The 26,960-nt window shown below is 41.0% G+C and overlaps 2 protein-coding genes across 3 annotated transcripts; one reads left to right on the forward strand and one right to left on the reverse strand.

Moving 5' to 3' along the window:
* SNAP23 (synaptosome associated protein 23) lies at window positions 1-17,761 on the forward strand. The gene is made up of 8 exons (XM_083748072.1): window positions 1-442; window positions 7,347-7,455; window positions 7,816-7,857; window positions 8,297-8,345; window positions 9,291-9,408; window positions 12,248-12,397; window positions 13,091-13,235; window positions 14,969-17,761. The coding sequence occupies exons 2-8, from the start codon at window positions 7,399-7,401 to the stop codon at window positions 15,032-15,034; spliced, it is 627 nt and encodes a 208-aa protein (XP_083604198.1). The 5' UTR covers window positions 1-442; window positions 7,347-7,398; the 3' UTR covers window positions 15,035-17,761.
* On the reverse strand, window positions 16,137-26,850 carry LRRC57 (leucine rich repeat containing 57). Of its 2 annotated transcripts, XM_083747976.1 has the most exons (7): window positions 26,712-26,850; window positions 24,360-24,540; window positions 23,638-23,773; window positions 22,812-23,080; window positions 21,293-21,478; window positions 20,518-20,600; window positions 16,137-16,397 (listed from the first exon to the last, which is right to left on the reverse strand). In XM_083747976.1, the coding sequence occupies exons 2-6, from the start codon at window positions 24,441-24,443 to the stop codon at window positions 20,559-20,561; spliced, it is 717 nt and encodes a 238-aa protein (XP_083604102.1). In that variant the 5' UTR covers window positions 24,444-24,540; window positions 26,712-26,850; the 3' UTR covers window positions 16,137-16,397; window positions 20,518-20,558. The 2 variants fall into 2 exon arrangements, with proteins under 2 accessions (XP_083604102.1, XP_083604101.1); XM_083747975.1 differs by lacking the exon at window positions 16,137-16,397 and having other exon boundaries at window positions 19,695-20,600.
* Between the last annotated feature and the right edge of the window lie 110 nt (window positions 26,851-26,960).

Here is a 26,960-nt window from a genome sequence, read left to right on the forward strand (position 1 = left end):
GTTAGATGCAAGTAGCGTTACCCAGAGTTATAGGTATGTGTGCACAAGTTTGGGAGGGGAGGTTATAGAAAGCGAGGCCAGATGGAAACCGAATGCAGAAAACCAAACAGTGATTATTTGTGTTCTGGAAAGCGAAAGGAGGACGCGGAGTTTGACAGTCACTCGCTTTCGCCAATAACTCGAAGCGGAAGCGACTAATGCAATCCTGAGTGGGGGTTGCGGAGGAGGCGGGTGTTGTTGTCAAGCAGGGAGGAAGCGACACCTCGTCGGTCAAGAAGGAACTGGAGGGCGGAGGCTGTGAGGAAGTAGCCCGGGTGGGGCTTGGCCGAGCGAAGGGGCCCCCGCAGACTCGAGGCAAAGCGGAGCGGCCTGTGGCGGAAGGCCCGAGCTCCCGGGTGCGGGGCTGGAGAGGAGGGCGAGGGCTGGTCGACTCCGAAGCCGCGTGAGTGAGCCTCGAAAGAGAAAGCAAGGAGCGGGCAGCGTGGGGCGGCGGCGGCGGGGAATCCGGGGATGGGGAGAAGCGGGCTCGCGGAGTACGTGTGAATGGGTGCAGCGCGTGCAAGGGAAGGTGCGAGTGCGGGGTCTGCTCGGAGGGGAGGTCGGGCGAGGTGCCGGAGGGAGGTGGGGCGCTCGAGGTGCCCGGGAAAGGAAGGGACCGGGTGGGCGTCTCTCGGCTTCATACACACATATATACAGGGTATATATATCTATATATAATGGTCGGCTGGGCTGGAGGCTGAACCTGGGCGAGGATCTGCGGCGAGTGGCCCAGGAATGCGGGCGGATGAGGAGCCCTGCGGAAGGGAGGAAGGAAGGAGGAGAGAGGGAGATGCGGATAGTGCAGGAAGCGGCGAGCAGGGAGGGAGAGGCAGAAGCGCCGCTCTCGCATCCCCGGCAGCGGAGGGACCTCGGCGGGCGAAGCTGCCCTGCCGCCTCTTCCCGGGTTCCGGGGTGCCTGCCTGGGACTGGCCTCCCTTCCAGGCCCCGCTTGGTCTGGGGAGTTAGGGATTCCTGAAGGAATGTGGCCAACTGGCTTCCTCTCCCCAGAGCTGCCCTATATTTAATGCTATATCATTACTACATAAGATGTGAATCCTTTTCTGAGCCCTTAATTCCTGAGGGTGGTTTAGAATGGAAAGGCACTTAAGGGAGAAGGTAACTTTTATTTTAGGGCGTTCCCAGCAGAGGGTACATAAAACAAGTGAGTAGACATTTCAGAGTAATAGCAGTACTGTAGCTGGTTTATGGAAAACAAGAGTTTAAGGCATACTTTTATCCTTCACAGTATGCTCCACAATTGGAAGTTCACTCAGGAGTCAGTGTTGTAGGACACCTGCAAAGGCCCAGACCAAAGCAGGGTCTATTGGTCTTTTTCCTCCTTGCTGTTAGTGCTTTTTTTTGTGACCTCTCTCAGAAAAGCTATTCGTTTAAAACACATGACTTCTTCCAAAGAATCCTGGGAACTGTGGTACGTACACAGTCCAGGAGTATGGTCAAGGGCAAGGAGAGCAACTTCCACTCATTCTCTACTTCAGGGCAGTGGTACACATTAGCCCAAGAAGCAGAAGGCAAATGACTGGGCAGTGTCAGAGTGGCTGGAAGAAAAGCTAGCAAAGGATATACAGTATTGCCCAAATCTGGACCCAACACTAGGTTGAAAGCCTTTACATCTTCATAATGTTGAAAACATGATATAACTTGAATCTTTGGTAAGGTACATGAAGTAGATTGTGCAATATGGAGCTGTTCATCTTATTTCCAATAATTCAGTTCTGTCCATGCTTTCTACTCTTTTGCTATTTCCTGTTCTTCTATTCTCCCATATGGTTCCCCATTTTCCCTTCTACTTGATCTTTTCTAACTCCTCCCACTTCTTTTTTCTACTCTTCACCCCATGTCTTTTGTACGTAGAGATAACTATTAACTATTATATGTAAACATGCTCCTTCCTCCCTTGAATGCACAGCCCTATGCAGCAGCGTCTGATCAAAGAGCAGTCTCCCCTCATCCTCTACCCATTCAGTACATTATAAACTATTCCAGGCTGTGTTGGCTATTCTCCATCTGGTTCATAGTCCTTCTGAGGACTATATTTGCCATCAGCTTTGGTATCTCATGCAGCAGCCAAGCTGTTAGTGAAATATAGAGCACATCTTTTTCAGAACCCTTCAAAAGTTGCTTGCAGGAAATTACAAGGCTGCCATAAGCTTGTCTTCTTGTATGACTTGAGGTCTTGTTCACAATAGTACTGGCCTCTCTTGCTACCATGCACATTTATCTCCTTAAAAGTTAGGGTAGTCAGCAGGCCTATGCATCTAGCACTATCAGCTTACTTTCATATGTTAGCACCCCCACAACATTTGCCATTCCTGAGTTTTATTCCCTGCTCTTGTTTCTTAATGTAGTCATACTCTTAAGAATACTACAAATAGTACACTATACATTTTTAACTTAGATGCATACATACTCAGTTCTGTTTCGTTTTGATGATTAGGACTGGGATCCAAAGAGCCCCTTGTGAATGTTGAAGGCAACTGTATGCATGCATAGAGGATGTAGCAATTTTCCTTTCCAGCCACAACCCTTCCATTGCATTGAGTGCCAAGCTGGAGAGTCTCCAGACTTTCAGGGAAGGTAATGGGCTGAGGGGAAAAGGGGAACTGAATAGCCTCAGAGCATTCCGCCTTTAAGACGCAGTTTAGAGAGGGAAGATGAACATCAGGAATAACTTGATGTTCCATGGCGCTGATAGTCATATCCTACTTACAGTTTTAATATATACAAAATACTTGAGCCATGAGGTCTGCCATGAGAATTGCATCAATGTTCCAACTAACCTAAATAACCTTTCTAATAACATTATTTATATCGCACAATTGCTTCTATCATATACTTCAGAGTAAGTCACAAAGTCGTAAAAGCTATTTATTCAGGAAGTGTTGTGTTTGTAACTTCTTCAGAGTAAGTCACAAAGCAATAAATGATATTTACTCAGGAAGTGTTCTGTTTAAAGATATAGGCTGTGATGCAAATCACTATGTTCACGTGTTTCCAATCCCCCTTTGCACAGTGCATGCTACCAAAGTTGGTGCTCTTTTTCTTTCTGCACAGCAGTAGCTTATGACTACTGAGTAACTTCTTAACAAAATTTGGGGAACTCAGGAAGGGATTAAAAGTGATGTGAAAGGGTGCATTTATAAATTAAAATTGGCAGTTATTCCCCTGCAAGTGGAAGTACTTATACTCGGGTGAGGAGCTGTTTCACTTCTGGCGCCATGAATATCAATACAAAAGATAGCTCTTTAGCAACAGAATGCTTGCTAATATCACAAGGGGAATTCATTGCTGGGGATTTTAGTAATTCCAGCATTGGCTGTCTTCTAGCACTATTGCGCTGTTTCATTTTTGTTGACCAAGAAGTTGAGAGAGAGCACCTTACATCAACATGAAAGTATGCAGTCACTTGAGACAGCTTTATAAAAGAAGTTTCCTCCCTAAGAAGAAGCCGATTTGTGGGGAATTAGTTGTTCCACTACTAACTGTATTTTGGATTGTACCTTGGGTTACGGAGACCTGTTTGATCATTGAAGTTACTCTTACATTCAGTGATCAAATCAAGTAACATACTTGCTTTTGTATAAATGCAGTCTCCAGAACTGCTTCTGTAACTTGGGTCTTTGGGTCTTTTCTAAGGTAGGTGCAGGTATTTGGAGTTCCTTTGCTGTAGAATACATGAAAACTACCTCCAAGACAATGTTCATACCCACACATTCTTCTTTTCAAATTATCTTTGAATGTGACAACTACTAAAGTTTTGAACAACAAAGCAGAAGCAAACTACAAAATGAAGTCAAAATGAAGTCAAATTTATACTGGTTTACCTGTTGTAGCTTTTCAAAAAAATATTCTGGGAAGGGTAGTTTGAAAGCTGTGGAGGTTTTGATTTGTAGTGTAGATAAGTAGATACTGCTGTTACTTTACTCTAGAAGGCCTTCCTAAGTAGTATTTAGGCTGTTTCAATTGTTAAACAAGCAAAGCAATCAACATGCTGTTCCTGTGCTATCTGAAAGAGCAGCAACAACACTATTGTCCTTGTAGCATATTTAGGAAGCTGATAAAAAAGACAGGAAGAGATGTTGAGTGGTGTCTTTGTTTTCACATTTATTTACTTTTTAGTCAGTGTAAAGTAATAGGGAAATAACTTCTCTGCTGCAAAATAGTACTAGTACAAATGTTGTTGGTAGCTAATGTGTTGGAAATTATTGGATCCTTCAGGCTTCTGATGAGATTTAAGTGTGCAACTTCAAAAAAATCTCTGCTTGTGATATTCTGCTAAATATTCCTGATGTTCTTCTTAGTGAAATTCATATTGTTCAAGTCCCAGGCCATGTCAAAATACATGCAGCAAGAGGTAGGGAACCTCCTCCAACCATTGTGAGCCATTTTGCAGATTGTTGGGTCTGCCCACCTGTTAAATCACTTGATGCCACCCATTTAATAAATCTGAATCATGAGAGCATAATGGAACAAAAAGTTTATTTTAAAAATGTCTAACATTCAATAGTGAACATGCATGTCTGGGGGAAGGTTTTAAAAATGCCCAGACAACATATCAGGAGAGCTAAGACAAGCTAGGAAGAAATGATAGATTTTGAGGAGGAATGTAAAGGTAAAAATGGAGAATGGAATCTTTTGTGTCAGGTTCAGGGGATGGGAGTGGAATGGTTTAAACTTTAAAGGAAATGCTGTGGGCCATGCACTACATGAAAATTAGCCAAATTTTAACTGATGTTATTGACTCATTAAAATTTCCTGCCACCCTGGAAGTAATACGCTAGGTATGGGTGGACATTTTCAGAGGAATGTATTGCTTCTGAGGAAGATATGACATTGTTTCTGAATTATTGTTACTGTGGTCATTTTGCTTGTTACGCTGTGGTCTAAACCACTGAGCTTCTTGGGCTTGCCGATCGGAAGGTATGGGGTTTGAATCCACATGTTGGGGTGAGCTCCCATTGCTCTGTCCCAGCTTCTGCCAGCCTAGCAGTTTAAAAGCACACCAGTGCAAGTAGCTAAATAGGTACCACTCTGGCGGGGAGGTAAACGGCATTTCCTTGTGCTCTGGCACTTGTCACAGTGTTCCGTTGTGCCAGAAGCAGTTTAGTCCTGCTGGCCACATGACCAGGAAAGTTGTATGTGGACAAACGCCAGCTCCCTTGCCTGAAGGAGAGATGAGCTCCACAACCCCATAGTCGCCTTTGACTGGACTTAACCATCCAGGGATCCTTTACCTTACCTTTTTACCTTATTGTTGAAAGTTGTGATTGTGGCAACTTTTTAGGGAGGCCATAATGCTTTCTCTATGGGAAGTGCTAATGTAATTTTTTATATTCTGGTTTGATTCCCTGATGGTATTTTTCTCTCTCAAGAACTAGAGGACCCTAAATCAACAAAATTATATCTTCTGAATAAGATACTAACTGAAAAAGATAGCATTGCACAAAGGAATAGCAGTTCATTTTTTAGGATTACGGCAACAAAATTCAGCTTTAAATTGTTTAGTAATTATAATGATTTATAAGAAAAAAAGAGGGAGTGGGGGTGTTTTTTGTTGAAGTCTTAACAAAGACTCTCCTCCCTGCAAGAGAGGGGAGTGGTTGTGGCCGGGAGCCGGACTCCGCTTCAAGCAGGGGGCGTTTGCCCCCTGCCTCCCACTCACCTGGCTGGCGCCCACGCCCTCGGCCAGACATCCAACCAGGTGCCTTCAAGGGGGCGTGTACAGCAGCCTAAATTGCTGCGGCGCCAGCCTCCAGCCCTCACTTTTTATCGTCCCGTCGCGAGTCACCCACCCTCCACTCCCTTAGAGCAGGGTTTCCAGTTTTCTTTTGGCCTTGCTATGGACCTTAGGTTGGTCGCCCTGGTTGTCCGGGGGGCCTGGTAGGAATTTTTCCATTTGGCATTAGGCTTTTTGGTTTGGAATAATGTGTTGTGGTGTCGAAGGGCTAGGTGTGGCCATCGCCTGCGCCTTCAATTTTTGGGTATTCCGTTAAAGGAATCCAGCGGTCGTGTATTCTGTCCGATGCCTTCTTGGCGGGAGGCCATGGCACGACCCTCGGTGACATCAGGGGAGAGCCTATAGTTGGATTAGCATGAGCAGGCTCCACCTACTGGTGAATAAGCCCCCTTTGTTTGTTTGTTTGTTTTTTAGACTCACCCCTCTCCGAGTGGGTGGAGTCAGCTGACGTAATCCAATGCCTAAGCCAATACCTTTTCACTTGCTGTAATCAATAAAGTTGTGGCCTTTTCTTGCCCATTAACCTTATATCACATGTCCTTGTGTTTCATTCCGCTGCGCGGAGTTCGGGTCCTCGAACCACAACACAGTGCTAAAAATCAAGGGGAAACAGGGTGTTTTAAGAGCTGAAATCACTGTTGCCAGCAAGCCTCAAATTCCTAAGATAGTAAACAACTGAGGCAGAGTAACAATAATTAATACCTTCTGACTCCAAGGTGGAAGAACAAACTTGATTTTTATTTGTGGTAGAAATTGGGAAACATCTTTCCTGCATGTGGGTAATTATGTCATTCTGCCTCTGCATACTCCATATTCTCCATTCCCTCCTAGATTCACCCTTGTAGGTTAACATAGCAATTTTGCCTCCTGTGCTTTCATTTCAACAGAAATGAAACCATTTAAAACAGTAAATATTTGCCTTCCTCAACTGTGCTGTCTTGGACTAGACTAGAGCAAAAAATATAGAGGGCTCAGAATTGCAGAGGCTAAAAGTGAGGAGCAAAGAATTAGGGAGTGTTAAGATGTGGATGAGGTGGGGGCTTTACAGCCTGCCATTTTCTTTGTTTGGTCCCAGCTGCTGCACTTGGTATATGATATAAGAATGTGGAGTGAAAGGGTTACACTTGTTATCTGTGTCTTGCCTGATTCCAGCTATTATAGTTATCTTTTTGATCAGGTCACCGAAAAATTGGGCTGGGCTAAGCTTGGTCTTTTCTCATTCCTTCATTTGACTAATCAAGTAAAAGTGCAAAACCTCATTTAAACTTCTTAATGACAGAGGTGCCTGGGTGAATGGACGCTGCTTTTACTAAATTATACCTTTTAAGCAATCAACATATCTCCAACAGGGGCTATTTCATTATGGCTTTTCCCTATATATTCCAGTCATTGATTGATATTGAAATTTTAAATTGTGTGTTCCTTGTCCTGAGACCTGAGAATTGAGCTGAATGTAAATATAATAGGAACTGTGTTACCACATCTTTAGAGCACTTGTATCATTTGACATTTATTAGAATTCTGCTTGTAAATAATGTATTCTTTGTTACAGAGGAAATACCATTGTTTATGTATAGTCAGAGATCAGAAAATAAGTGTTAATCATGGCTGAGCTGTCGCCTGATGAAATTCAACTGAGAGCCCATCAAGTTACAGATGAGGTAATTATATTAGATTATTCTCTTTCTCTTGTGCTTGTGTAGTGGAATGTAGACCTCATATTAAAGAAAGCTATTTAGGATGCACAAAGCCCTATCATAGTAAATGAGATTTGTTGTCCAAAATGGTTTCTGTACCACTGAAGAAAAAACCTCTCTTAATACGTCAAGCTTTTAATTTAGAAAACAAAAATACTGTTTTCAGAATATTGCTATTTGAAATGAACAATATAACCTAGTAGGATCTATTTAGATTCAGGAATATAACTTCATGCTCACTTACATGAAACTCTGTATATAGTGTGATTACTAAATGTCTTTATAAGTCCTTATGGCTGAAAATAAATCTCTTTTTTGTTTTAGTCTTTGGAAAGCACAAGGAGAATTCTTGGCCTGGCCATTGAGGTAAGGAAAAGCTTTTGCGGGAGTGAGGGATGAGGAAGAACAAATCAAATTGTTTGAGAGCAGTTCATTCCTGCAGTTCTGTTCCCAGCTGTTGCTATTTTTAAAGCATGTGGGTGCCATTATAAGGCATGTGTAGATGATGACTATGGGTGGAACAGCTTTGAACTTTAAATATTTGCATTGCTGCTGTATTTAGGGTTCAAATTCAAAATAAATTAGCTGTCAGATATTTGCATCCGAATTGCTCATCTTGTGCAAGATTCTGAACATACTTTTACAAAAAATGGACTTCCTTGAGGTTTACATGGTACTGATGCAAATATTGTACTCTTCACTAGAAACACTGTAGAATGGCCTGTTGTAGTCCAAACTTGTGTCCAATTCTAGCATTAGTTTTTGCTGGTTTTGTATCTCCTATCATTTTTTTTCTTCCTTACAGTCCCAAGATACAGGAATCAAAACCCTCACCATGCTAGATGAACAAGGGGGTGAGTTGTGCATGTGTAATAATAGATAGATAGATAGATAGATAGATAGATAGATAGATAGATGATAGATAGATGATAGAGTAAGTGATGGCTCTTACATTGGCTTGCTTAATACGATCTTTGTTGGTTTCAGCCTGGAATACAAAACATAGTGTAAGACTGCTACTAAACTAGAAAGATGAAAACAAGGTGTTTATATCATGCTGTGATTCAACCATTTCTTCAGGAGCTGGATTAGAATAAGTTTGTTTGGTAGTATTATGGCTTGGGTTATCTAAAATATATGTGTGCAGTATGCAGTATTTTTTTACTTCAGTTTTGAGACCTAAGGCACATGAATATTGTTTCTTTGTTTACCCGCCCTTCAACTTAAGATCCCGGGATGGGTTGCAACATTGAAACACAACATTAAAAACAGTTTAAAACAAATTGCAATAATAAAAATAAGGTGCGTTCTAAAACTATGCACCTCAAGTGTCAAAAGCCAGGGTAAATAGGTGTGTCTTCAGCATTCTCCGGAAGCTGTATAATGAAGATGCCAGATGCACCTCTGGGGAGGACGTTCCACAGAATAGGGGCCTCCACAGAGAATGCCCTCTCTTGCTCCCCCACCCCAAGCCTCTGAGGGTGAAGGAACTACCAAGAGGGCCCCCTCTGCTGAACTCAGCATCCGAGAGTGTCTGTAGGGAAGAAGGCGGTCTTTCAGATATTTGGGGCCTGGGTCCACCCAGGTGTGGATACTAGTGTGATTCACTTGCATATTATTGGTATTCAAAAAACGTTTCTCTTGCAACTCCAAAGTTACTTTTTAATGCATTTCCTTGGTCCCCCCCTTTTTTAAAAAGAAGCATTTTGAACACAAACCATTAAAGTTCTCATCTGAAGATCAAGCATCTTGCAGCATTCAAGTTCTCTAAAATTCCTTTTTCTTTATACTTTTCTTAGAACAGTTAACCCGTATAGAAGAAGGAATGGACCAGATAAACAAAGACATGAGAGAAGCTGAGAAGAACTTGACGGAGCTCAACAAGTGTTGTGGTCTCTGTGTCTGTCCTTGCAATAGGTCAGTTAAAGGCAGGTTGATGAATTCCAAAATTCAAGGGGGAAAATTGAGGCCATCGAGAAATGCTCAGAAGATCAAGATTGGGAGTTTTTTAAAAACTGGTGTGCTTTAGACTATTTCCCCAAGTTTAAGTGGAAGTTCTAAATTTTTTAGTAGTACAAATTCCTTGAACTTGATTATGTGTAAGGGCAAAAGAAAAACTAACAATAAACGCTTGGATGATCTTAGTTACCACTATTGAATGTTTTGCGTATATATTGCTCAGTGCCAGTATTGTTTGTTACTGTTAAAATAATACCTGGTTGGTATGGTTAAGGTACAGATTTCACACAAACACAGAGTAGGTTGACTAGAAGCAAGGGATATTTGGAAATGCTTTGAGAGGGTGGCAGGCAGGAGTATGATATACATTCTAAATACCTATTTTCTTCTTCCTTTTGCTATCACATTCTAACTCCTTTTTCCTGGAGAGTGCTTAGCTTGTTTGAGGGCTTTTTGTGATAGTTCTAAATAGTCTTATTTTGACGTATGTACATTTGAGAGATCTGTGTGGAATCTATTTCAGTTTGCTTAAGTAGAGGAAGAGGGACTATAACCTTCTTCTAGTAATTTTGGGATAGTCTGGCCTTAACACAAGTAGTGAATACAGCACTCACAGAATTAAGTTTCAGTACTAACCCCACTTACATGGAAGCGACCCCCATTGAATTTAGTAGGATCTTCTTCTGAGTAGACGAGGGTTGCAGTCTTAATCGTTTTTTCCTTCTCCCTGTGTTAGGGTTAAGCTGCTTCCCCCCCCCCCCCCAAACACAAACATAATCTCAGCTGTACTTTTGAAATAGTTTGTTTGCTAACAACTATTTATCTGTTTGCTGGTCTTACTGCTCACTCTTTTCTCATTCTCTCTCCTAACCACCCCACTTTTCCTTGCTTAATAAAATGAAGATTTAGCAGCAGAGGTTGGATTCGCTTAACTGGTCAAAGTGGACTTTAGAAAAAGGTCAATCTAATGAAGCAGCCTGTACTGTTAACCAGCTGCCTGAAGGTGATGTTCTAACTGGGTGCATATATGCATGTGCATGCTGTCTTAACATGCAAGCTATTTTGTGATGGTCCGTAGTTGTGTATGTATCTGTGCTATGTCGCTTATAGATTGTGTTTGTTCTGGCCTCATAAACCTGAAATAGTCTTCTAGGATGATTCTATTGGATTTTGGATTTTGTTTTGGGGAAAAGGTGGTATTGTATACAATGGGGAAAATGTTGGAGGGATATTGTGAAATAACACTAAAAGCTAACAGTGGGGGTTTTCTAGTCACTGTTAGCTCACATAAAGTTCCAAAACTGCATTTGTTTTTAGAAATTATTTCCCATATATCTATACCAGGGACGGGGAACCTATAGATCTCCAGATATTGTTGGACTCCAGTTCCTATCATGCTTGAGTGCTGACTGAGACTCATGGGAGTTGGGAGTCCAAGAACATCTGGAGGACCACAGATTCCCAATCCCTCATGTATACTATTCCGTGAATCATTATCTTACGTACAACTTGTTAAAAACTCTAGTGGTGATTTGAATTTGGTCATACAATATTAGAATTCTGAACTACTGATACTCTATTCATCTGTTCATCTGTATGCTGGGAGATTATACATTATTTCTTCTTAAACACGCATTGTAGCCCTATATCTTAGACTGCAATTTGGTTGATTTTCTTTAACATAGCAGCCATTAGTAGCAACAATGAGGCTGAGGGGTAAGAAAACAGTTCGGATACCAAAGCAATTCGAGATTTAAATATAACATACAAACTTTAGAAAAATAAAATGGTTGTGTTTATTTTGTTGCTTCCAGTGTGAAATTATATCTCTTAAATTCACTTGCTATATGACATTTTTGGTGCACACACAAAGCTCAGTGCAAATGTAAAGAATGTGCATTTGAAAACATGAACACACATCAGGAAGTCAGGATTGGTTGGGTCTCGCTATGGCATTTTCTGTGGCAAACCTGGGGCTATTACTCTGTCATGTATGAAACAGTCCTTTCTATTACTAGTTATATTGCATATTAGGTTTGTTAAAACAAAAAAATTCCTTCCAGTAGCACCTTAAAGACCAACTAAGTTAGTTCTTGGTATGAGCTTTCGTGTGCATGCACACTTCTTCAGATACACTGAAACAGAAGTCACCAGACCCTTCTATATAGTGAGAAGGTGGGGAGGGGTATTACTCAGAAGGGTGGTGGGAATGGGTGATTGGCAGATAGCTGTGATGAGCCTGTTGACGACTCTTAACGACTGCAATAGGTCTTACAGGAAAAAGCAAGGGGTGAGAAATTGAAAAATGGCTTTGTCGTGTATAATGAGATAAGAATCCAATGTCTTTGTTCAGACCAGGTCTCTCCATGGTTTTAAGTTTGGTAATAAGTTGCAATTCAGCAGCTTCTCTTTCCAGTCTATTTCTGAAATTCCTTTGTAGTAAAACAGCTACTTTGAGATCTTGTATAGAATGTCCTGGGAGATTGAAGTGTTCTCCTACTGGTTTCTCTGTCTTGTGATTTCTGATGCCAGATTTATGTCCGTTTATTCTTTGGCGTAAGGTTTGGCCTGTTTGTCCAATATAGAGAGCTGAAGGACACTGTTGGCATTTGATGGCATACACAATGTTAGACGATGAGCAATTAAATAGTCCCGAGATGGTACTACTTTAAGGTGCTACTGGAAGAAATTTTTTTGTATTGACTATGGAAGACCAACATGGCTACCTATCTGTAACTAGGTTTGTTAAAACTTTGTATCTTTGATCTAATAATGTGTGGTCTGGTTTTCCTTGTAGAACAAAGAATTTTGAGACTAGCAGAGCTTACAAGACAACATGGGGTGATGGTATAGAGAATGATCGTGTAGTGTCTAAACAGCCAGGGCGTGTTGCAAACAATCTGCAACAGAATTCGGGAGGAACAACATCTGGAGGCTACATAAAACGGTAAGATACTTCTCCTGCCCGCTCCTGAATATTTATAGGACTAAATGCTTTTCTCCGCAATAGTAGTGACAGCATTTTGAAAAGCTTGAGGACAAACCTTTTGACCTGGTCCACACAATCAGATCTTTGCTCCATTAGCCAGGATATACATAAGCTCCATGCAGTTGCACACTGCTGGTGTGCTCCCGATTCACTTTTCCCTTTGTGTGAGTGAGGGAAACAAGCCAAGAAGCCATAGTTAACCACAGCATCCCATTACTTTTGAAGCAGGAACTATGGTTAATGAATTCCAAACAATTCAGAATATGAAGTCATGTTTTAAAGTTGACTTATGAATCCTGGCTTGACTGGAAGCCATTAATCACCCAATTTATAACTAGAAGCTCTGGTTAACTACCATTTCTGGAATCTTTTCTACTTTGCACCAAGGGGCTTTCCATGGGTTCACAGAGCTTCTGATTTGATCATTCAAACAAGGCTAATCTGTGTAATTCATGAGATCATTCTGAGACACTTCTAGTAGATCTATAGTGTCTCTAGGTGATTATATCACTTTCTGATTCAATTTTTCAAACAAATTTGCGTAGAAACCTCCATAGCAGAAAATACTTCTGAAAACTTGGGGTGCGATAACATTTGGGAGACAGGAACTTGGGATTTCTCAATGTTGGTTTCCCTTGATACTGTCAACAGGATAACAAATGATGACAGAGAAGATGAAATGGAAGAAAACCTAACTCAAGTTGGAAACATATTGGGGAACCTGAAAAATATGGCCGTTGAGATGGGCAACACAATTGATACACAAAACCAGCAGATAGATCAGATAAACATTAAGGTAAGAAACGAAGAATTCAACTATTGATGTCTTAATGTTGGTAAATCTAGTGTCCAGGTGGACAAGTTAATAAGTCTTCAAGGCCACAGTGCTAAGCTGTAGCCAGATATACTGTGTATTTTTGTTATATTTGTTGTTTTAGTTTTCTATACACCACTTAAATATATTTTTATATATTGTGATAGAGAAGTGGTCTAAACAAAAACACATTCCAATTTAGCAACAGGCTATAGCCCTTTTGCATGCATAAGTCAATATCCTTGTACCCAGATGATGGGTCCTGCAGCTAGATAGGATTAAACCTGATCTCATGGCAAACTCTCCTGGTTGTGGTCCTTACCAGTGTGAGAGCCAGTGTGGTGTAGTGGTTAAGAGCGGTAGTCTCGTAATCTGGGGAACCGGGTTTGCGTCTCTGCTCCTCCACATGCAGCTGCTGGGTGACCTTGGGCCAGTCACACTTCTTTGAAGTCTCTCAGCCCCACTCACCTCACAGAGTGTTTGTTGTGGGGGAGGAAGGGAAAGGAGAATGTTAGCCGCTTTGAGACTCCTTAAAGGGAGTGAAAGGCGGGATATCAAATCCAAACTCCTCCTCTTCTTCTTCTTCTTACATATAGAAACAGTGATTATCTCAGATACAATTCTTGTCCCACTGTTCTGGATTCTGTTGTAGCACGCGGTGTAGAAAATCATGATAAACATTATACTGATAGGCTGAGATATAATATTCCATATGACTTAGATTTTTAATCCCAATGTTAAGCAGCAACAAAAATAAGACAACTGAAAGCAAAGTACATTTTCGAGAAATCATGGAAAGGAACCTCTGTTCAACTCTGTGCTTGAATTGTTTTGGTTTGGTTTTTTTACCAGTTTTTACATTAATGAGATATAAATGCACAAATCAGAGGTACCATAGTTATTTAGGAACATGATATAAGACCTGGAAAACCTTGATACAGATCTCCTGAGGTATGAATACAATTAAGTGACTGTGGTTTACACAAAAGAATACAGCACTATTTCCCTGCCTTGGCTTCTCCCATGCTCCCAGTAATATGGGTGTGAGAATACTGGCCTACTTTACTTAGCTAAAGATTGCTCTTTATTATATATGTGTGCTACATATTTCCTAAGAATTTGATTATATCACAATTACTGCCACTAAACAGTTAACTGAATAGGAAGGTTTAGCTGCTTTTGGAAAACACTCTGGCGTAGTTTGGGTTGGACCTCCTTGAAGCAGGGTGTGCCAAATATGGAGAGTGGTCCCAAGATTGTCTCCCATCATGGTTTTACTGTTCTTAACATACAACAGATCATGGAGAAGGAAGTTGGCTCAGATACGTAAGGCCCAACCCCTTTAGGTCTTCATTGATGAAAATGAGTGCATTGAATTTTGCTCTTCTAGAACACTTCTAGAAGCCAGCTTAAATCCTAAACTGCTGGTGTAATAGTCAGCTAGTGGCCAGTTCACCCAGGGTCCAAAGCATTTCTTCCAGTACTTTAAGCACATCTTCATTGGTAGGTGGTATTTGCTCTAAATTCTGAATGAGTTGCAGGAGTGAAAGGCTTTTCTGCTCAGATGGCTTCAAGCACCACTTAACTACTGACTCGCCATAATATCAAACTTATTCTGAGCCAGCTCCTGAAGAAATGGTTGAATCACAGTATGATATAGTTTGCTTTCATCTTTCTAGTTTAGTAGCAGTCTTATGCTATATTTTGTATTCCAGGCTGAAACCAACAAAGATCGTATTGAGCAAGCCAATGTAAGAGCCAAAAAACTCATTGAAAATTAGCAGCCTGCTTCCAATTCTTTATCCAACTGAAGACGTCCATTTTATCCTACAAACCTCAATTTCCAAAGAAGAAAGATGGCAGGATTCAGAAGAGGGAACAAAGCAGGACATGCATCATATGGCTTCTTTTGTTGCTTGTATACAGACTCGGTTTGAGAATCCAGGAAAATAGCACAACAGAGACTTGGCTTTCATATTCTTTTTAATATATCCTCAGGGTTTCGTTTTCTGGCTTCAAATATTTCCATGGTACCTTCTCCCCCTTTTGCAGTAAGATGTGTGAGTGTGAGGCAACTGAGCAAAGGCAGAAGAGGATGCATTCAGTGAATGTCATTACCTCACTCAATATTTCATGTCATCACTAAAATGGTGGATGAGTAATTTTCATGAACTTTGTCTTAAAGCTGACCTTAGTTTACAAAACACCTAGATTTCATGGTCAAACCATACATGATGGGGGGGTGTTGCATTTTATATTCTTATAATTGGAATATGTGGTTCAGCAACTACTACTTTTGAGAATGGGGCTTTTAAAAACATCATTGTTGGCATTCTATATAGGAGAGAAGTACATTTTCTGAGCCATAGCAATTCTCATTTGGATAACAAGGGGATGTGTAGTCCAGCTACACACAAAAAACCCTGTATAGTTGGACATGGGACTCTCACAAAACTTTTAGGAGTTTATCCCCCATTTTATTCCTGGGTGTTTGTCACCAATCCTACTAGTTATTGCTCTACCCAGACATACTTTCTGGTGGCTGGAGGACCTAGGAGAGGTGAAAGGGCTTACACAGCACCTAATGATCAACTCAGGATTCCAAGCAAAACACTTCCAGGTGAAGAGCTCTGTTGCAGATTATTGTATGAGTTGCCAGAAAACATCTTTTCCTTTTCTTGGTAAATGCTGCGTATTCTTTGGTTGCTGGTACTGCTGAAAAGAGATTTTGATCTGCGAAATGTTCCATCAAAAAGCAACGTTTGGAAAGTTATGCAGAGCTTAAGGTTGAGTGAAAACTATTTTGTAATGCTGTTTCCTAAATGTTTTCTTCCCTACACAAACTATGAATCTAGTTGTGTATCAAAAAGCCGACATCTGGCGACCAGCATCTTGAGATATTTATTTGGAGCAAAACACTTACAGGATTTCCAAAGCAGGGCACAGTCTAGTTTCCAATGAGAACAAAGCTATGGTTGTTACAGTGAGTCCGCATCTGCTGTGGCTTGATAAAACTCCGTTCTTTAAATTGTTTTGAATTGACTACAGTTGAGTGCTCACCTGGTTTTCTTCAGCAACTCATTACAAAATAGTTGTCTCGTCTTTTAGTTGGAACCATATGCCTATTTAAGCTTCAAACCTGTACTGAAATACAGCATGTGAAAGACTGAAGTCAGTATTGAAATATAGCTTTGCTGCTTCTATCTTTCTTATCATGAGACTGAACTTGTGTTTATTTTACAAACTTTAAAGCTGTGGCTTGGCTGTAGGTTATGCCTGCTCTACAAATTGTGATCCCTCAAGCTTGAATGTACACCATCAACTATGCGTTGTGCCTTGCTAGGCCCTTGTGAACTAAGCCTTTTGTGTAATCCTGAAGCGGGTAGCAAAGCTTGGAGCCCATAAGGAACTGCCATTCATGGCTTCTAGACTACATTTAATTTGATGGGTTGCAAGTTGTGCAGGCCTTCTGTAGTGAGTACTTAGTTCATTTCTGTTTCAGGATGAAGGTGCTTGATTTAGCTTACTTATAGGACTGGTTCAATGAAAAATGTTACAATTCCAAGGATTCTCAAGAAAGTTTTAGTTCACTCTTCTAATTAAGAGTTCACCAAACAGCATTGGAATCATTTTGTTTTCTAAAGAGATATGGACTTAGTGCTTTGTGCTGCTATATGTTTAAGCTGAGTATTTTTTATCATATGTAAAAATTATAAACTGATCATAATTTGAGGGTGGAGCGTAGTTCCCAACCCTTCCATAGAAGAAGAAAAAAGTTCATGTAGACGGTTTCTGAGTGCTTTTTCTTTCTAAAAAGACTGCCCTTGTGCCTTGTGGCAGTTGCTGCAGTAGTCTTTTAAGTCTTGCCAGACAAGAGCTTAAAACAAATTGGCTCATTGTATTGTCACTTCCCATAGATGACAAGAGGATACCTCATTTTTCTGCCACTCTGCATATTAATTCCAACTGAGCCATATATTTTTTTATAATAAGACAAAGCTCAGTCTTCCATGTAACCTCCTGTCAACAAGGGTGAGGTGGTAATTCTAGCTGTGTAGGGTAGAAACTGCGCACATCACTGTCGGTTTGTTTACTTGTATTAGTAATAGTGAAACATACAATCCTCAAAGCTGGAAATGGCAGTTCGCACACTAAACCTTACTAGTCTATGGAAATAAAATGGTGAACATTCAAGTGCTATAATAACTGTTACTGTTAATTTCTGATTTACAAGGCTACCATCACAGATGAAGTAAAAATGTGGCTGTCTAATGCACATGTGTCCACTAGCCTCTGTGGAAACTCTACAGCAGTGTGAAAAAGTACTTGGATGTAGATAGCATAATTTCTTGTGTTATAATCCTTAAATAGCTTTTAACTGCATAGTGCTCTACATCAAACTATACCTTATTTTCTGCTTTCTAGATTGCCCATTTTAAGCTGTAATTAAGCGAATGCCTCAGGTTTCTACTTGCTGGACTGAATAAATTAACTTATGGTTGCCTGCATTGCCTGTCTCTTTCAAAAACACATGTAATGCTAACTAGCATTGAAAATCAAACTTAGTACTACCTTGTTGCCTACTTTAGAGAGAATAAGCTACATGTGATTTTCTCATCTGAGAACTCATCAAAACTGACTTCCACTGAATGCTTTTTGCTGCTGCTGCGGCAACTGTTTCTAAATCAACCTATATTTTATGTGGCAGAAGAGGAAGTATAGATGCCTTCAAGTATTAGGAGAAACTCAAGCTCAGATATTCTCCTTTCCATATATTTGTGTCGTAGCATAACCCCTGACGTTTGTCAAGTTTCTGAGGAATTTCTAAGAATTTCGTGTCACACTGGCTGTGTACAATTCTTTAGTTTTGTGGGGGTGGCTTAATCTTGCCAGAACTCTCCCAAGTTGCTGTTCTCCCCAAAATGGAACAGTTGATCCATATAGTCTTTTCTAATAAAATCTTTTCTCCTGCATACTTGTTTGATCCCTACTCCTCACTAGCTAGTAGAAGATAAACATGGTTGGGGAAGGGGGAGAATATACGCTTAATGTGCATAAAGGTTCTCAAATCAGGTTTTCTTAGCATTGCATAATAAGGGTGAGTGGTAAGGTACCTGATAAGGTGAGCTTTAACAAATACATCTGCCCAACTTTGCACTCAAATTTTGGTACATATGATACAAGCACTCATCGCCTGATTTTGCAGTCATTTTATATCACTTTCTAGATCTTTACAACAACTATGTGAAGTAGGTTAGCTGAGAGTTAGTGACTGACCCAAGGTGGGAAACAAAAACAGTTAAGTGAGCTTAACATGTGAAACAGCACATTCTCAGAGTACTTTTGCAAGACCACTTAGGTTTCCAAATGGCAACTTCCAAGTCACACGCATCTCCCTGGAATTTAGACTCAACAGATGTGTTTTTTGTGTATGGAACTGCATGGAACTGTATATGTAAGAACTGGGGGTGGGAGGCAAGAGTACAGTCATACCTCGGGTTGCAAACATGATCCGTGCGGGAGGCACGTTCGCAACCCACAGCGCTGCGTCTGCACACACGCGTGTTGTCATTTTGCGCTTCTGCTCATGCGTGAGCGCCGAAACCTGGAAGTAACCCATTCTGGTACTTCTGGGTTTGGTGCGGTCTGCAACCCAAAAACACGTAACCCAAGGTATGACTGTATATGGGTATAGTAAAGGTAAAGGTACCCCTGCCCGTATGGGCCAGTCGTGTCCAACTCTAGGGTTGTGCGCCCATCTCCCTTAAGAGGCCGAGGGCCAGCGCTGTCCGGAGACACTTCCGGGTCACGTGGCCAGCGTGACGAAGCTGCTCTGGCGAGCCGGCACCAGCGCAGCACACGGAAACGCCGTTTACCTTCCCGCTATAAAGCGGTACCTATTTATCTACTTGCACTTAGGGGTGCTTTCAAACTGCTAGGTGGGCAGGAGCTGGGACCGAAAGACGGCAGCTCACTGCACCGCGGGGATTCGAACCGCCGACCATGCGATCAGCAAGCCCTAGGCGCTGAGGTTTTACCCACAGCGCCACCCACGTCCCAGTATATGGGTATAGGTATGACTTAAAGGCTGTATTCTTTACACAGCCTTTAAACTCAAACTATGAACTCCTTCCCCAGCAATTAAATCCAAGTTACCAAAAAAAAAAAGACTATATGTTGTTCCTTCAATCACACCCAAAGCAGCCACCAGTAGCGACAGGCATGCATATTGATCTTGACAGCCACACACTATATAGAAAGATGAATTATACTGTACTGCTTTTTTCCCTAGGTATTTTATTTTAAATAGTTCATAAGGAGCAATGTATTTTACAGGAACAATTTTAGCTGTGCATATTTATTCTTTACTATTCAGATTACATAATGTGAATTTATATATTAACTGAAGTTTGTCAAAAGGTGCCAAAAAGCTTAAGACAGTTGTGGATGCAATATCTTTTTAATAAAAATATACAAGTTATTCAAGAAAGTTGCATATTTTAGGTCCTCCTGGGTGCTTTGTATAAGGCAGTAATAAGGTGATCATCCCCTTTAAGCAGTTGAGTTTGCTCCTGCCATGAACACAGAGTGCAAAGGTGTCAGCTCCCTCCTCCCTCAAATACAGTGTAGACATTATGAACCTGTATTTCATTCATTTAGCATGCTCAGGTGAACTAGAGGGCATTACACCATAAAATGGAAGACAAGCCATTCAAGGGGAGGTGAGCATGAGATGAAGCTAGGACAACTATTTTTGATTAGACACATTGAGCTACTATCAGCCCAATTACTTGTGCTTTCAAATGTACATGATTTTTATTTATTTTTAAAAAATACCAGTCTCCTCTACACTATAAAACATTTAATGCAAAGAGATGACTTTGCATTCTAGAGTTAATCCTGTTACAGAACCTCAGTGTACTCCTTGGCAAATGTTCCCCTTAGTGTTATCTCCATGTACTCCATACTTTATATAAGACTGCCAACATCTGTAATAAAACCTCTGCAGCCCAAGTGAGTTCTACAACATTTTTCTTCTTACAACATAATGATCCCTGAAGATGGAGAATCACATAAGCAGAAGTGCCTTGTTAGCTGCAAAGGTGTAAAGCGTAACGTACAAGATAAGTTTCACCAATTCCTGGTTTCACTTTGTGGCCTTAAAAACAACATATTCAACCAGTTCAAAGTTCTCTTGCAGTTAAAGCCTTGGATTTCCTTCTCCTGAAAAGACTTAGCAGCATATAAGCTATGTGCATCACACCTCTTGTCTCTCCTTCATGAAATAAGACCGGTAGCAATCCATCAGGCAAATTTTTTCTTCGTGGCTGTGAATCTCTCCATGTACTTAAAAAAGAAGAAGATAAAATTAGGAGTTTGGGTGGAATAAATGCAAGATAAAGAAAGATAAATGAGAGATCCTCAAGAATGTTTCCTATCCAGCAGTTTCTTATACTGAACCAACAAGATCATGGGTTGTAGCCATTGTTCATCCAAAATCAGAGCAGGCCTACTGATACTAATTGACATGACTAACTTTGGTCTCTTCAGTTGGGTCTACTCAGAAAAATAACTGGTTAGCTACAAACTCCTGTTCTGCGCTGGACAAATGAATTAGAAAATTTAAAAGTAAAATAGTATTAAGTAATTGATTGAAACAACTCTCTTCAGATTCAGACCAGAATTGTAATATTCCTAACTGAATGTAACTGTACAATGCTACTATCTGACAGAAGTCTTGGAAGTAGGAGAGATTAGGATTCAATGAGGGACAAGACACTAGTCAAACATTTCCCCCCGATTTCATTCACCAATGGAAGCCTTATTTTCCCCCAAGCCTATTGGTTTACAGCAGGGTGAGAGAGGGGAGAGCAGTGGCGTAGCGTGGGTTGTCAGCACCCGGGGCAAGGCAAGTAATTTGTGCCCCCTAACCCGTGGATTTGCGCCCCCTAACCCTAACCCCCAGATGTTGCGCCCGGTGCGGCCGGCCCCCCCTGCACCCCCCACACTACGCCACTGGGGGAGAGAACAGTACAGACCTTGTCATAGCCATCCAATTCTCGAAGTTTCTTGATTTCAAAGAGATTGCCCTCTACAGCAAGCAGAGAGATCTGAGAATCGCTGAGAATACTCTGAGGAAGCATGCTTAGTTCTAAACAGTTTTCTTCCAGACGCAGGACCTTGAGGCGTGGACAGTAAGATATCTGTGAGGAGATCTGGGAGATCTATCGTGCATCAAACAGGGAAAGGGGGGAAAAGTTATTGCTCTGCCACTGCTAAGTTGGAACATTCAGGACAGATAAGAGAAATCCTATCTTCATGCAGCTCATAGTTAAAACTATGGAACTTGCTCTCACAGTAGGCAGTAATGGCCACTAACTTGGGTGACTTTAAGAGAGGATTGGACAAACTCATGGAGGATAAAGCTATCAATGGCTACTAGCCATGATTAAATGCTCAGCCTCAATAGCCAGAGGCAAGAATGCTCAAAATGCAGATACACAAAACTACTGGGGAATTGACTGGGTAGCTAAGATGGACTCACTGCAGGAACTAGCACAGAGAGTTACAATGAAACATTCCAACGCTGAGTTTGAGTACTTAGTTATGAACATCACAGGGCCATGAATTTTGTAGTTCCCCATTTATAAGGTATCTTTATATTATCAATGCTGAGGGGATGGGGCTTGATCTGAAAATATCTGATTGAACATGATGGCTATGTTTGTCCATCCTGGCTAGCAGCAATTCAGTGCTTTGGTGTGATCTTGTTTATAAAAAAAAGTGTTACAAAAATTTCAATGCATTTTAAGACACGCATGCATAAAATTATGGTAATAGCACTGTCGTTTCAGCTTGCACAATATGCAAATCCAAGCCCTATAATACCAACCAAAAAACAACAACTCCATAACTTCAAGCAATCTATTTTCCCTATAGAACTGCCTCCAATGGGGTGAACCGTGTTGTACAAACAGCTTTGTGTTCTTCTTCCTTCTCTTTCCTGCACCATCCCCAAAAGACTCTCTACAGAACATTGTGCGCTATGCACTGTGTGTATGCGAAGGGGGGGAATCACCCAGGCTAGATTTCAGATTATTTCCTCCCTCCCACTGTAGCTTCATTAAATATAGCATCCAATATTCAATCAGTCCCCCTTTAACCCTCTAAAAAGGCTTTTTGGAGGCTACAGGGGAAAGGAGGGGAAACAGAAGGTTCAGCTGCATGAGCTGTCTTCCACTTGTACAAGGTTTGAATGCAACTTCACTGGTGTATTGTTTTAATGGAATGGAATTAAGACTAGTTGAAGAAAGACATGATGTTCAAAGCATAAACGTTCTTCTCAATGTTCTTCTCAACAAATGGAAAACTGTGTTACAAAATAGAGAATAACCTAGCAGGTTTCCCATAGGGGCAAACAAAACAAAAGGAATATGTTAAATTTTGCTTGCAGCTCTAAGTGAGATCCCCATTTCAGTAGAATTTTAAGTGACGCTTGTGCTTTGAGAAGTTCTTTCCTCCTGAATGATATACACCTACAAAAACTAGTTTCCAGACCTGGTTTTGATTCAAGTTTAGTTCAATGGCCTGCAAATCCCCAACTGTATCTGGCACACTCTGGATCTGATTTCTGGAGAGATCCACCACATCTAGGTGACGAAGGCTGCAGAGCTGGACAGGTACAGTTCGGAGCTTGTTTCCAGAAAGACTCAGGGTCTTCAGTGCCGAAAGTTGTCCAAAGGCAGCTGGTAACTGCGTCAGCTGGTTGCCGTTCAGATGCAAAGCCTCTAATTTTTTCAGCTTGCACAGCTCTTCAGGTAGCGCAGCTAGCAAAAATATATATATAAACAAATAAAATCAAGTTGTTCAGAGGAAAGAACAATTATAGTATAAAGGTCACTGTTGTGGAATCATACAGCACCCCATTGTGTTAGGATATAGTCAACATTTTATCTTACAATACATGAAGATATATAATGGATAAGCTACAATTGCCTGAATTAGTGTGCAGGCTCTACCTTCTCTTTGGAACTCTAGCTGTTTGTGGAAAAATGAAGGAGGAGAGGTAGGGCATGGTTAAAGGCAATTTTTCAAGTTAAGTGCTTGGCTCACAAGTCACGAGCATTTCAATAAGATGAGATAATTTTGAGTATCTTAGCAACCTGGAATCGCAATGGTGACAAATCTACAGCATCGTCTACTAAGCTGCAAAGCTTTTAACCATTGTATTGAGTTATCTCTATTAAACAGAGATACTCAGAGAAAGAAAATGATGGAATTAAACTTGTGGTAATATAGGCTGCAATCCTAAATATATTTTTCCTGTCACTAAGTCCCACTGAATTTATTTCAGCAAGTTGATGAGTTATTTAAGAGGTCTTACTCAGCTTGTTGTGATTTAAAGCAAGGCTCTTCAACACAGAGAATTTCCCCATTAGTGGTGGTAGGACCTCAATCTTATTGTTCGACAAATCTATTGTTCTGAGGTTACTTGCAAGCTTCTGCAGATCTTCGGGAAACTGAAAAAGCAATTCAGAAATCATGTGAAAATTCCAGAATGACACAAACTGCATTAAGTATATGTGGGTAGGTAAGATAATAAAAGGTGCAGGCAAGGAGCTTTTTAGGTTTATAAGGTTGCAAGACAGAATTACAAAACTATAAATGGTGTGAAAAGACTGGAGGGACAATTTAACTTGGGAATATCCTCCAAAACTGAGAATTAAACCACATATTACACAAAATTTTTGTAATTATTTATCACAGTATATCATGTCCACTACGACAGGTAGCATAAGCAATGCAAAATCTTATATGCTCCCATCCTATCTCACCTGAGTAGCAATGATCTAAAGTTGTAATCCAAAACACATTTACTGGTGAATAAGCCTCACTAAACCCAATAGCTTTTATTTTTATAGCTAGGATAAGATACATTCATTAGAACCCATTCAACTGACATTTCTATTCTTCTTATCCCACTAACATATCAAAAAATGGTTTAAAAAATTTAAAAACTCTTCAAAGCACAAATATTTATCTCTGTCTCTTGCATTATGCAGTATAAAAGCATTTGTGACACATGTTTATGATATAGGTTTTTACCTCAGAAAGGCCTTTTCCTGTCAGCTGGAATACTCCCGTTTTCTGTGCTGTCTCCAAATGCGCTTTTAAGGCACTGTTTCCCATCCTCCTGCTCTTGTATCAGATGCTAACAAATGTGTGTAGCACAAGTCCAGCTGAGCCACTTTCATTCACACCACATTAGGCAACATAAGTTTATGTTCTATTAAAAGGTAAATTTATAACACTTATGATACAGGATTATCAGTCACTTTTTCCCAGCAGCGCAATCATTTTTACAAGAAAAGAAAAGCACTCGGGCCTATTTCTCAGGGGATAAGAAATCAAGCGTAAGTTGATGCGATCATCATGACATAGAGGGTGAGCTGGACAGTTAATGAAAAAGAACTATATGGAAATATGGGCATATGCAGTACGTAGGACAAAGATTTAGACAAAGACTGCAATACTGAATGTGCTTTAAGCTGTACTGAAAACAATTTGTTTCCAGGTCAGCATGTTGATGCTCGTAGTCCAAGAAGATTAAGGCTGCAATCCTACATGCACCTTTCCGGGAGTAAATCCCACTGAACTCAATGGGACGTATTTCTGAGTAGACATGCCCAGGTTTTTACTGTAATTTATTCGGCCTTGTAGAAAAAGCTCTACTAAGTAGGTTATGTAATCAGGCAGGCAGGCCCATCCAGTAACAAGCTTTATAATGTTAGAAGCCATGAGAACTTATTTATAGTCTATCCTAGGCTCAGCATATGCAAACTAGGGAATATGTCACATTCACAGGGGCTTACTTCTTGAGTATTAGATTTATTCATTGTTCTTCACAAGAAAATGTCTCAAAGCAACTTACAAATCCATTAAGAACAAGACAGAATTGACAATTTTTTAAAAAAAACTAGTACACAGTAAAAAAAAAAAAAACAGCTTGGCTCAGGTTATTGAGGAGAAATCTTAACCACAAGTTTGGTTTCGGTCAACATGTTAAGTCAAACTTTGGTTTAGCTAAGCAAAAACCGTCTGGAGCAAAGTAGCTACAAGCTCCTCTCCCAGAGCCTGTGCACTTGCACAGTCCAGGTAAGTCATAGTTAGCTTACCCTATCGTGTGAACGGGGCCACAAAGAAATACCAGCAGTCACATAGGATGGTGAAAAGGTACTTGCACAACAGGTTCTAGCACATATCCCTCAACCAAGCTCACAAACTATTAAACTAATGAGCCAGCACAGAAAAAGATTTCTTTGTAAACAGTTTTGATATTTATTCCTGAAAATTCTAGATTATCAACTGATGAGTAACAGAGATTAATATATTCACATTCTTAAAGGATCAAAAGCATAGATGTTAGCAGAAGATACCATAAAATATTTAACCCCTCAATGGTTCCACTTTTTGCTTTCCTCAGTCCCAACTATTCTACAGAATACAGTACTGCAAACAAAGGCTGCAGATTTGAGCTCACATAATTGATTCAAGTTTAGGTTCCACGTCTATAGGAATCACAAAGGCCTATGGAATTTTAACTTCCCAATGTCGACACTGTTTCTTTTCTGCACCACCCAAATACTGGTATATGCATATAACAAAACCCTTATTCACTCAATAACAGTATTTAAACAATGCGTCTCAGTTCCCCTGAACCAGCTTTTGCCTGCTCTCCATGCCGCCTCCTCACTCCTCTCAGTTGAAGCTGGGAAGAGAGGCTGTGGGTAGGTGAAGACAGTTCTGATCTAAATAAAGAGGACAAGATGAAACCCAGCTGCCCCATCTTCATCTCAGCTGGTGGAATTGAAAACAACAACACTCTGCCTAACTTTTCACTTCCACATATGGCTATCAAACAATATGCCATCTCTATCCAGCAAAGAGGCTGTATCCATCGCAGGCGATGCTCAGAGTAAGCCCACTGAAATTAATAGACATGACTAACACTAATTTGGATACAACCCAGGCGGACTATGGGTGGAGAGGGGAAAACAAAGCAGCATATTTATCTAAGATGGGCGTTGTCCAAGTTGACCTACGTTAGAGGGAAAGAGCCCAAGTTTACTCAGAGAAGTCAGCCACACTGAACTCAATGCGACTAGGCTGCAAGCTTCAGGATACTGGCTTGGGACAGGAACCATCGCATTCAAACAGGACTTACTTCCAAGTAGAAACGCATTGTAGTGGGCTGCCCAGATGCGCTGCCACACAGTTTAGCTGAGTTTTCACTTCCCAGGTGCAGCTACTTTTAGGTAAAGATGCACAGGCTATAAACGGAGGGATCTCATCCCTGCTGCCCTAGTCCGATTTCCCTCCGAGGAAGGAGGACGGGAACCAGGGGCTTTCTCGGGAGAACGACCTAAAGAGGTGGACAAGCACCTGAGCTTGTCTTACCTGTAACTACGCTCGCCGCCGCTTCGCATCCTAGCAACAAGCACACGCAGCACCAGAAACGCCAGCCGCACTGTTTTTAATCCCCCACGGCGAATCGCAAGCCCCGGATGACAGCACAACCCCGTCGCCTAACGTGAATAATGGCGAAGCCTCTGCCCGGAATAAGCTTGAGGTGGAGGTTCTCCGGGGGTGGACATTACCCACACGGCCGGGTTCACTTCCGCCAACAATCAACATGGCGGGAAGGGC

Source organism: Podarcis gaigeae (assembly GCF_964106915.1).
Source record: "Podarcis gaigeae genome assembly, chromosome: 1".
Lineage (NCBI taxonomy): Eukaryota > Metazoa > Chordata > Lepidosauria > Squamata > Lacertidae > Podarcis > Podarcis gaigeae.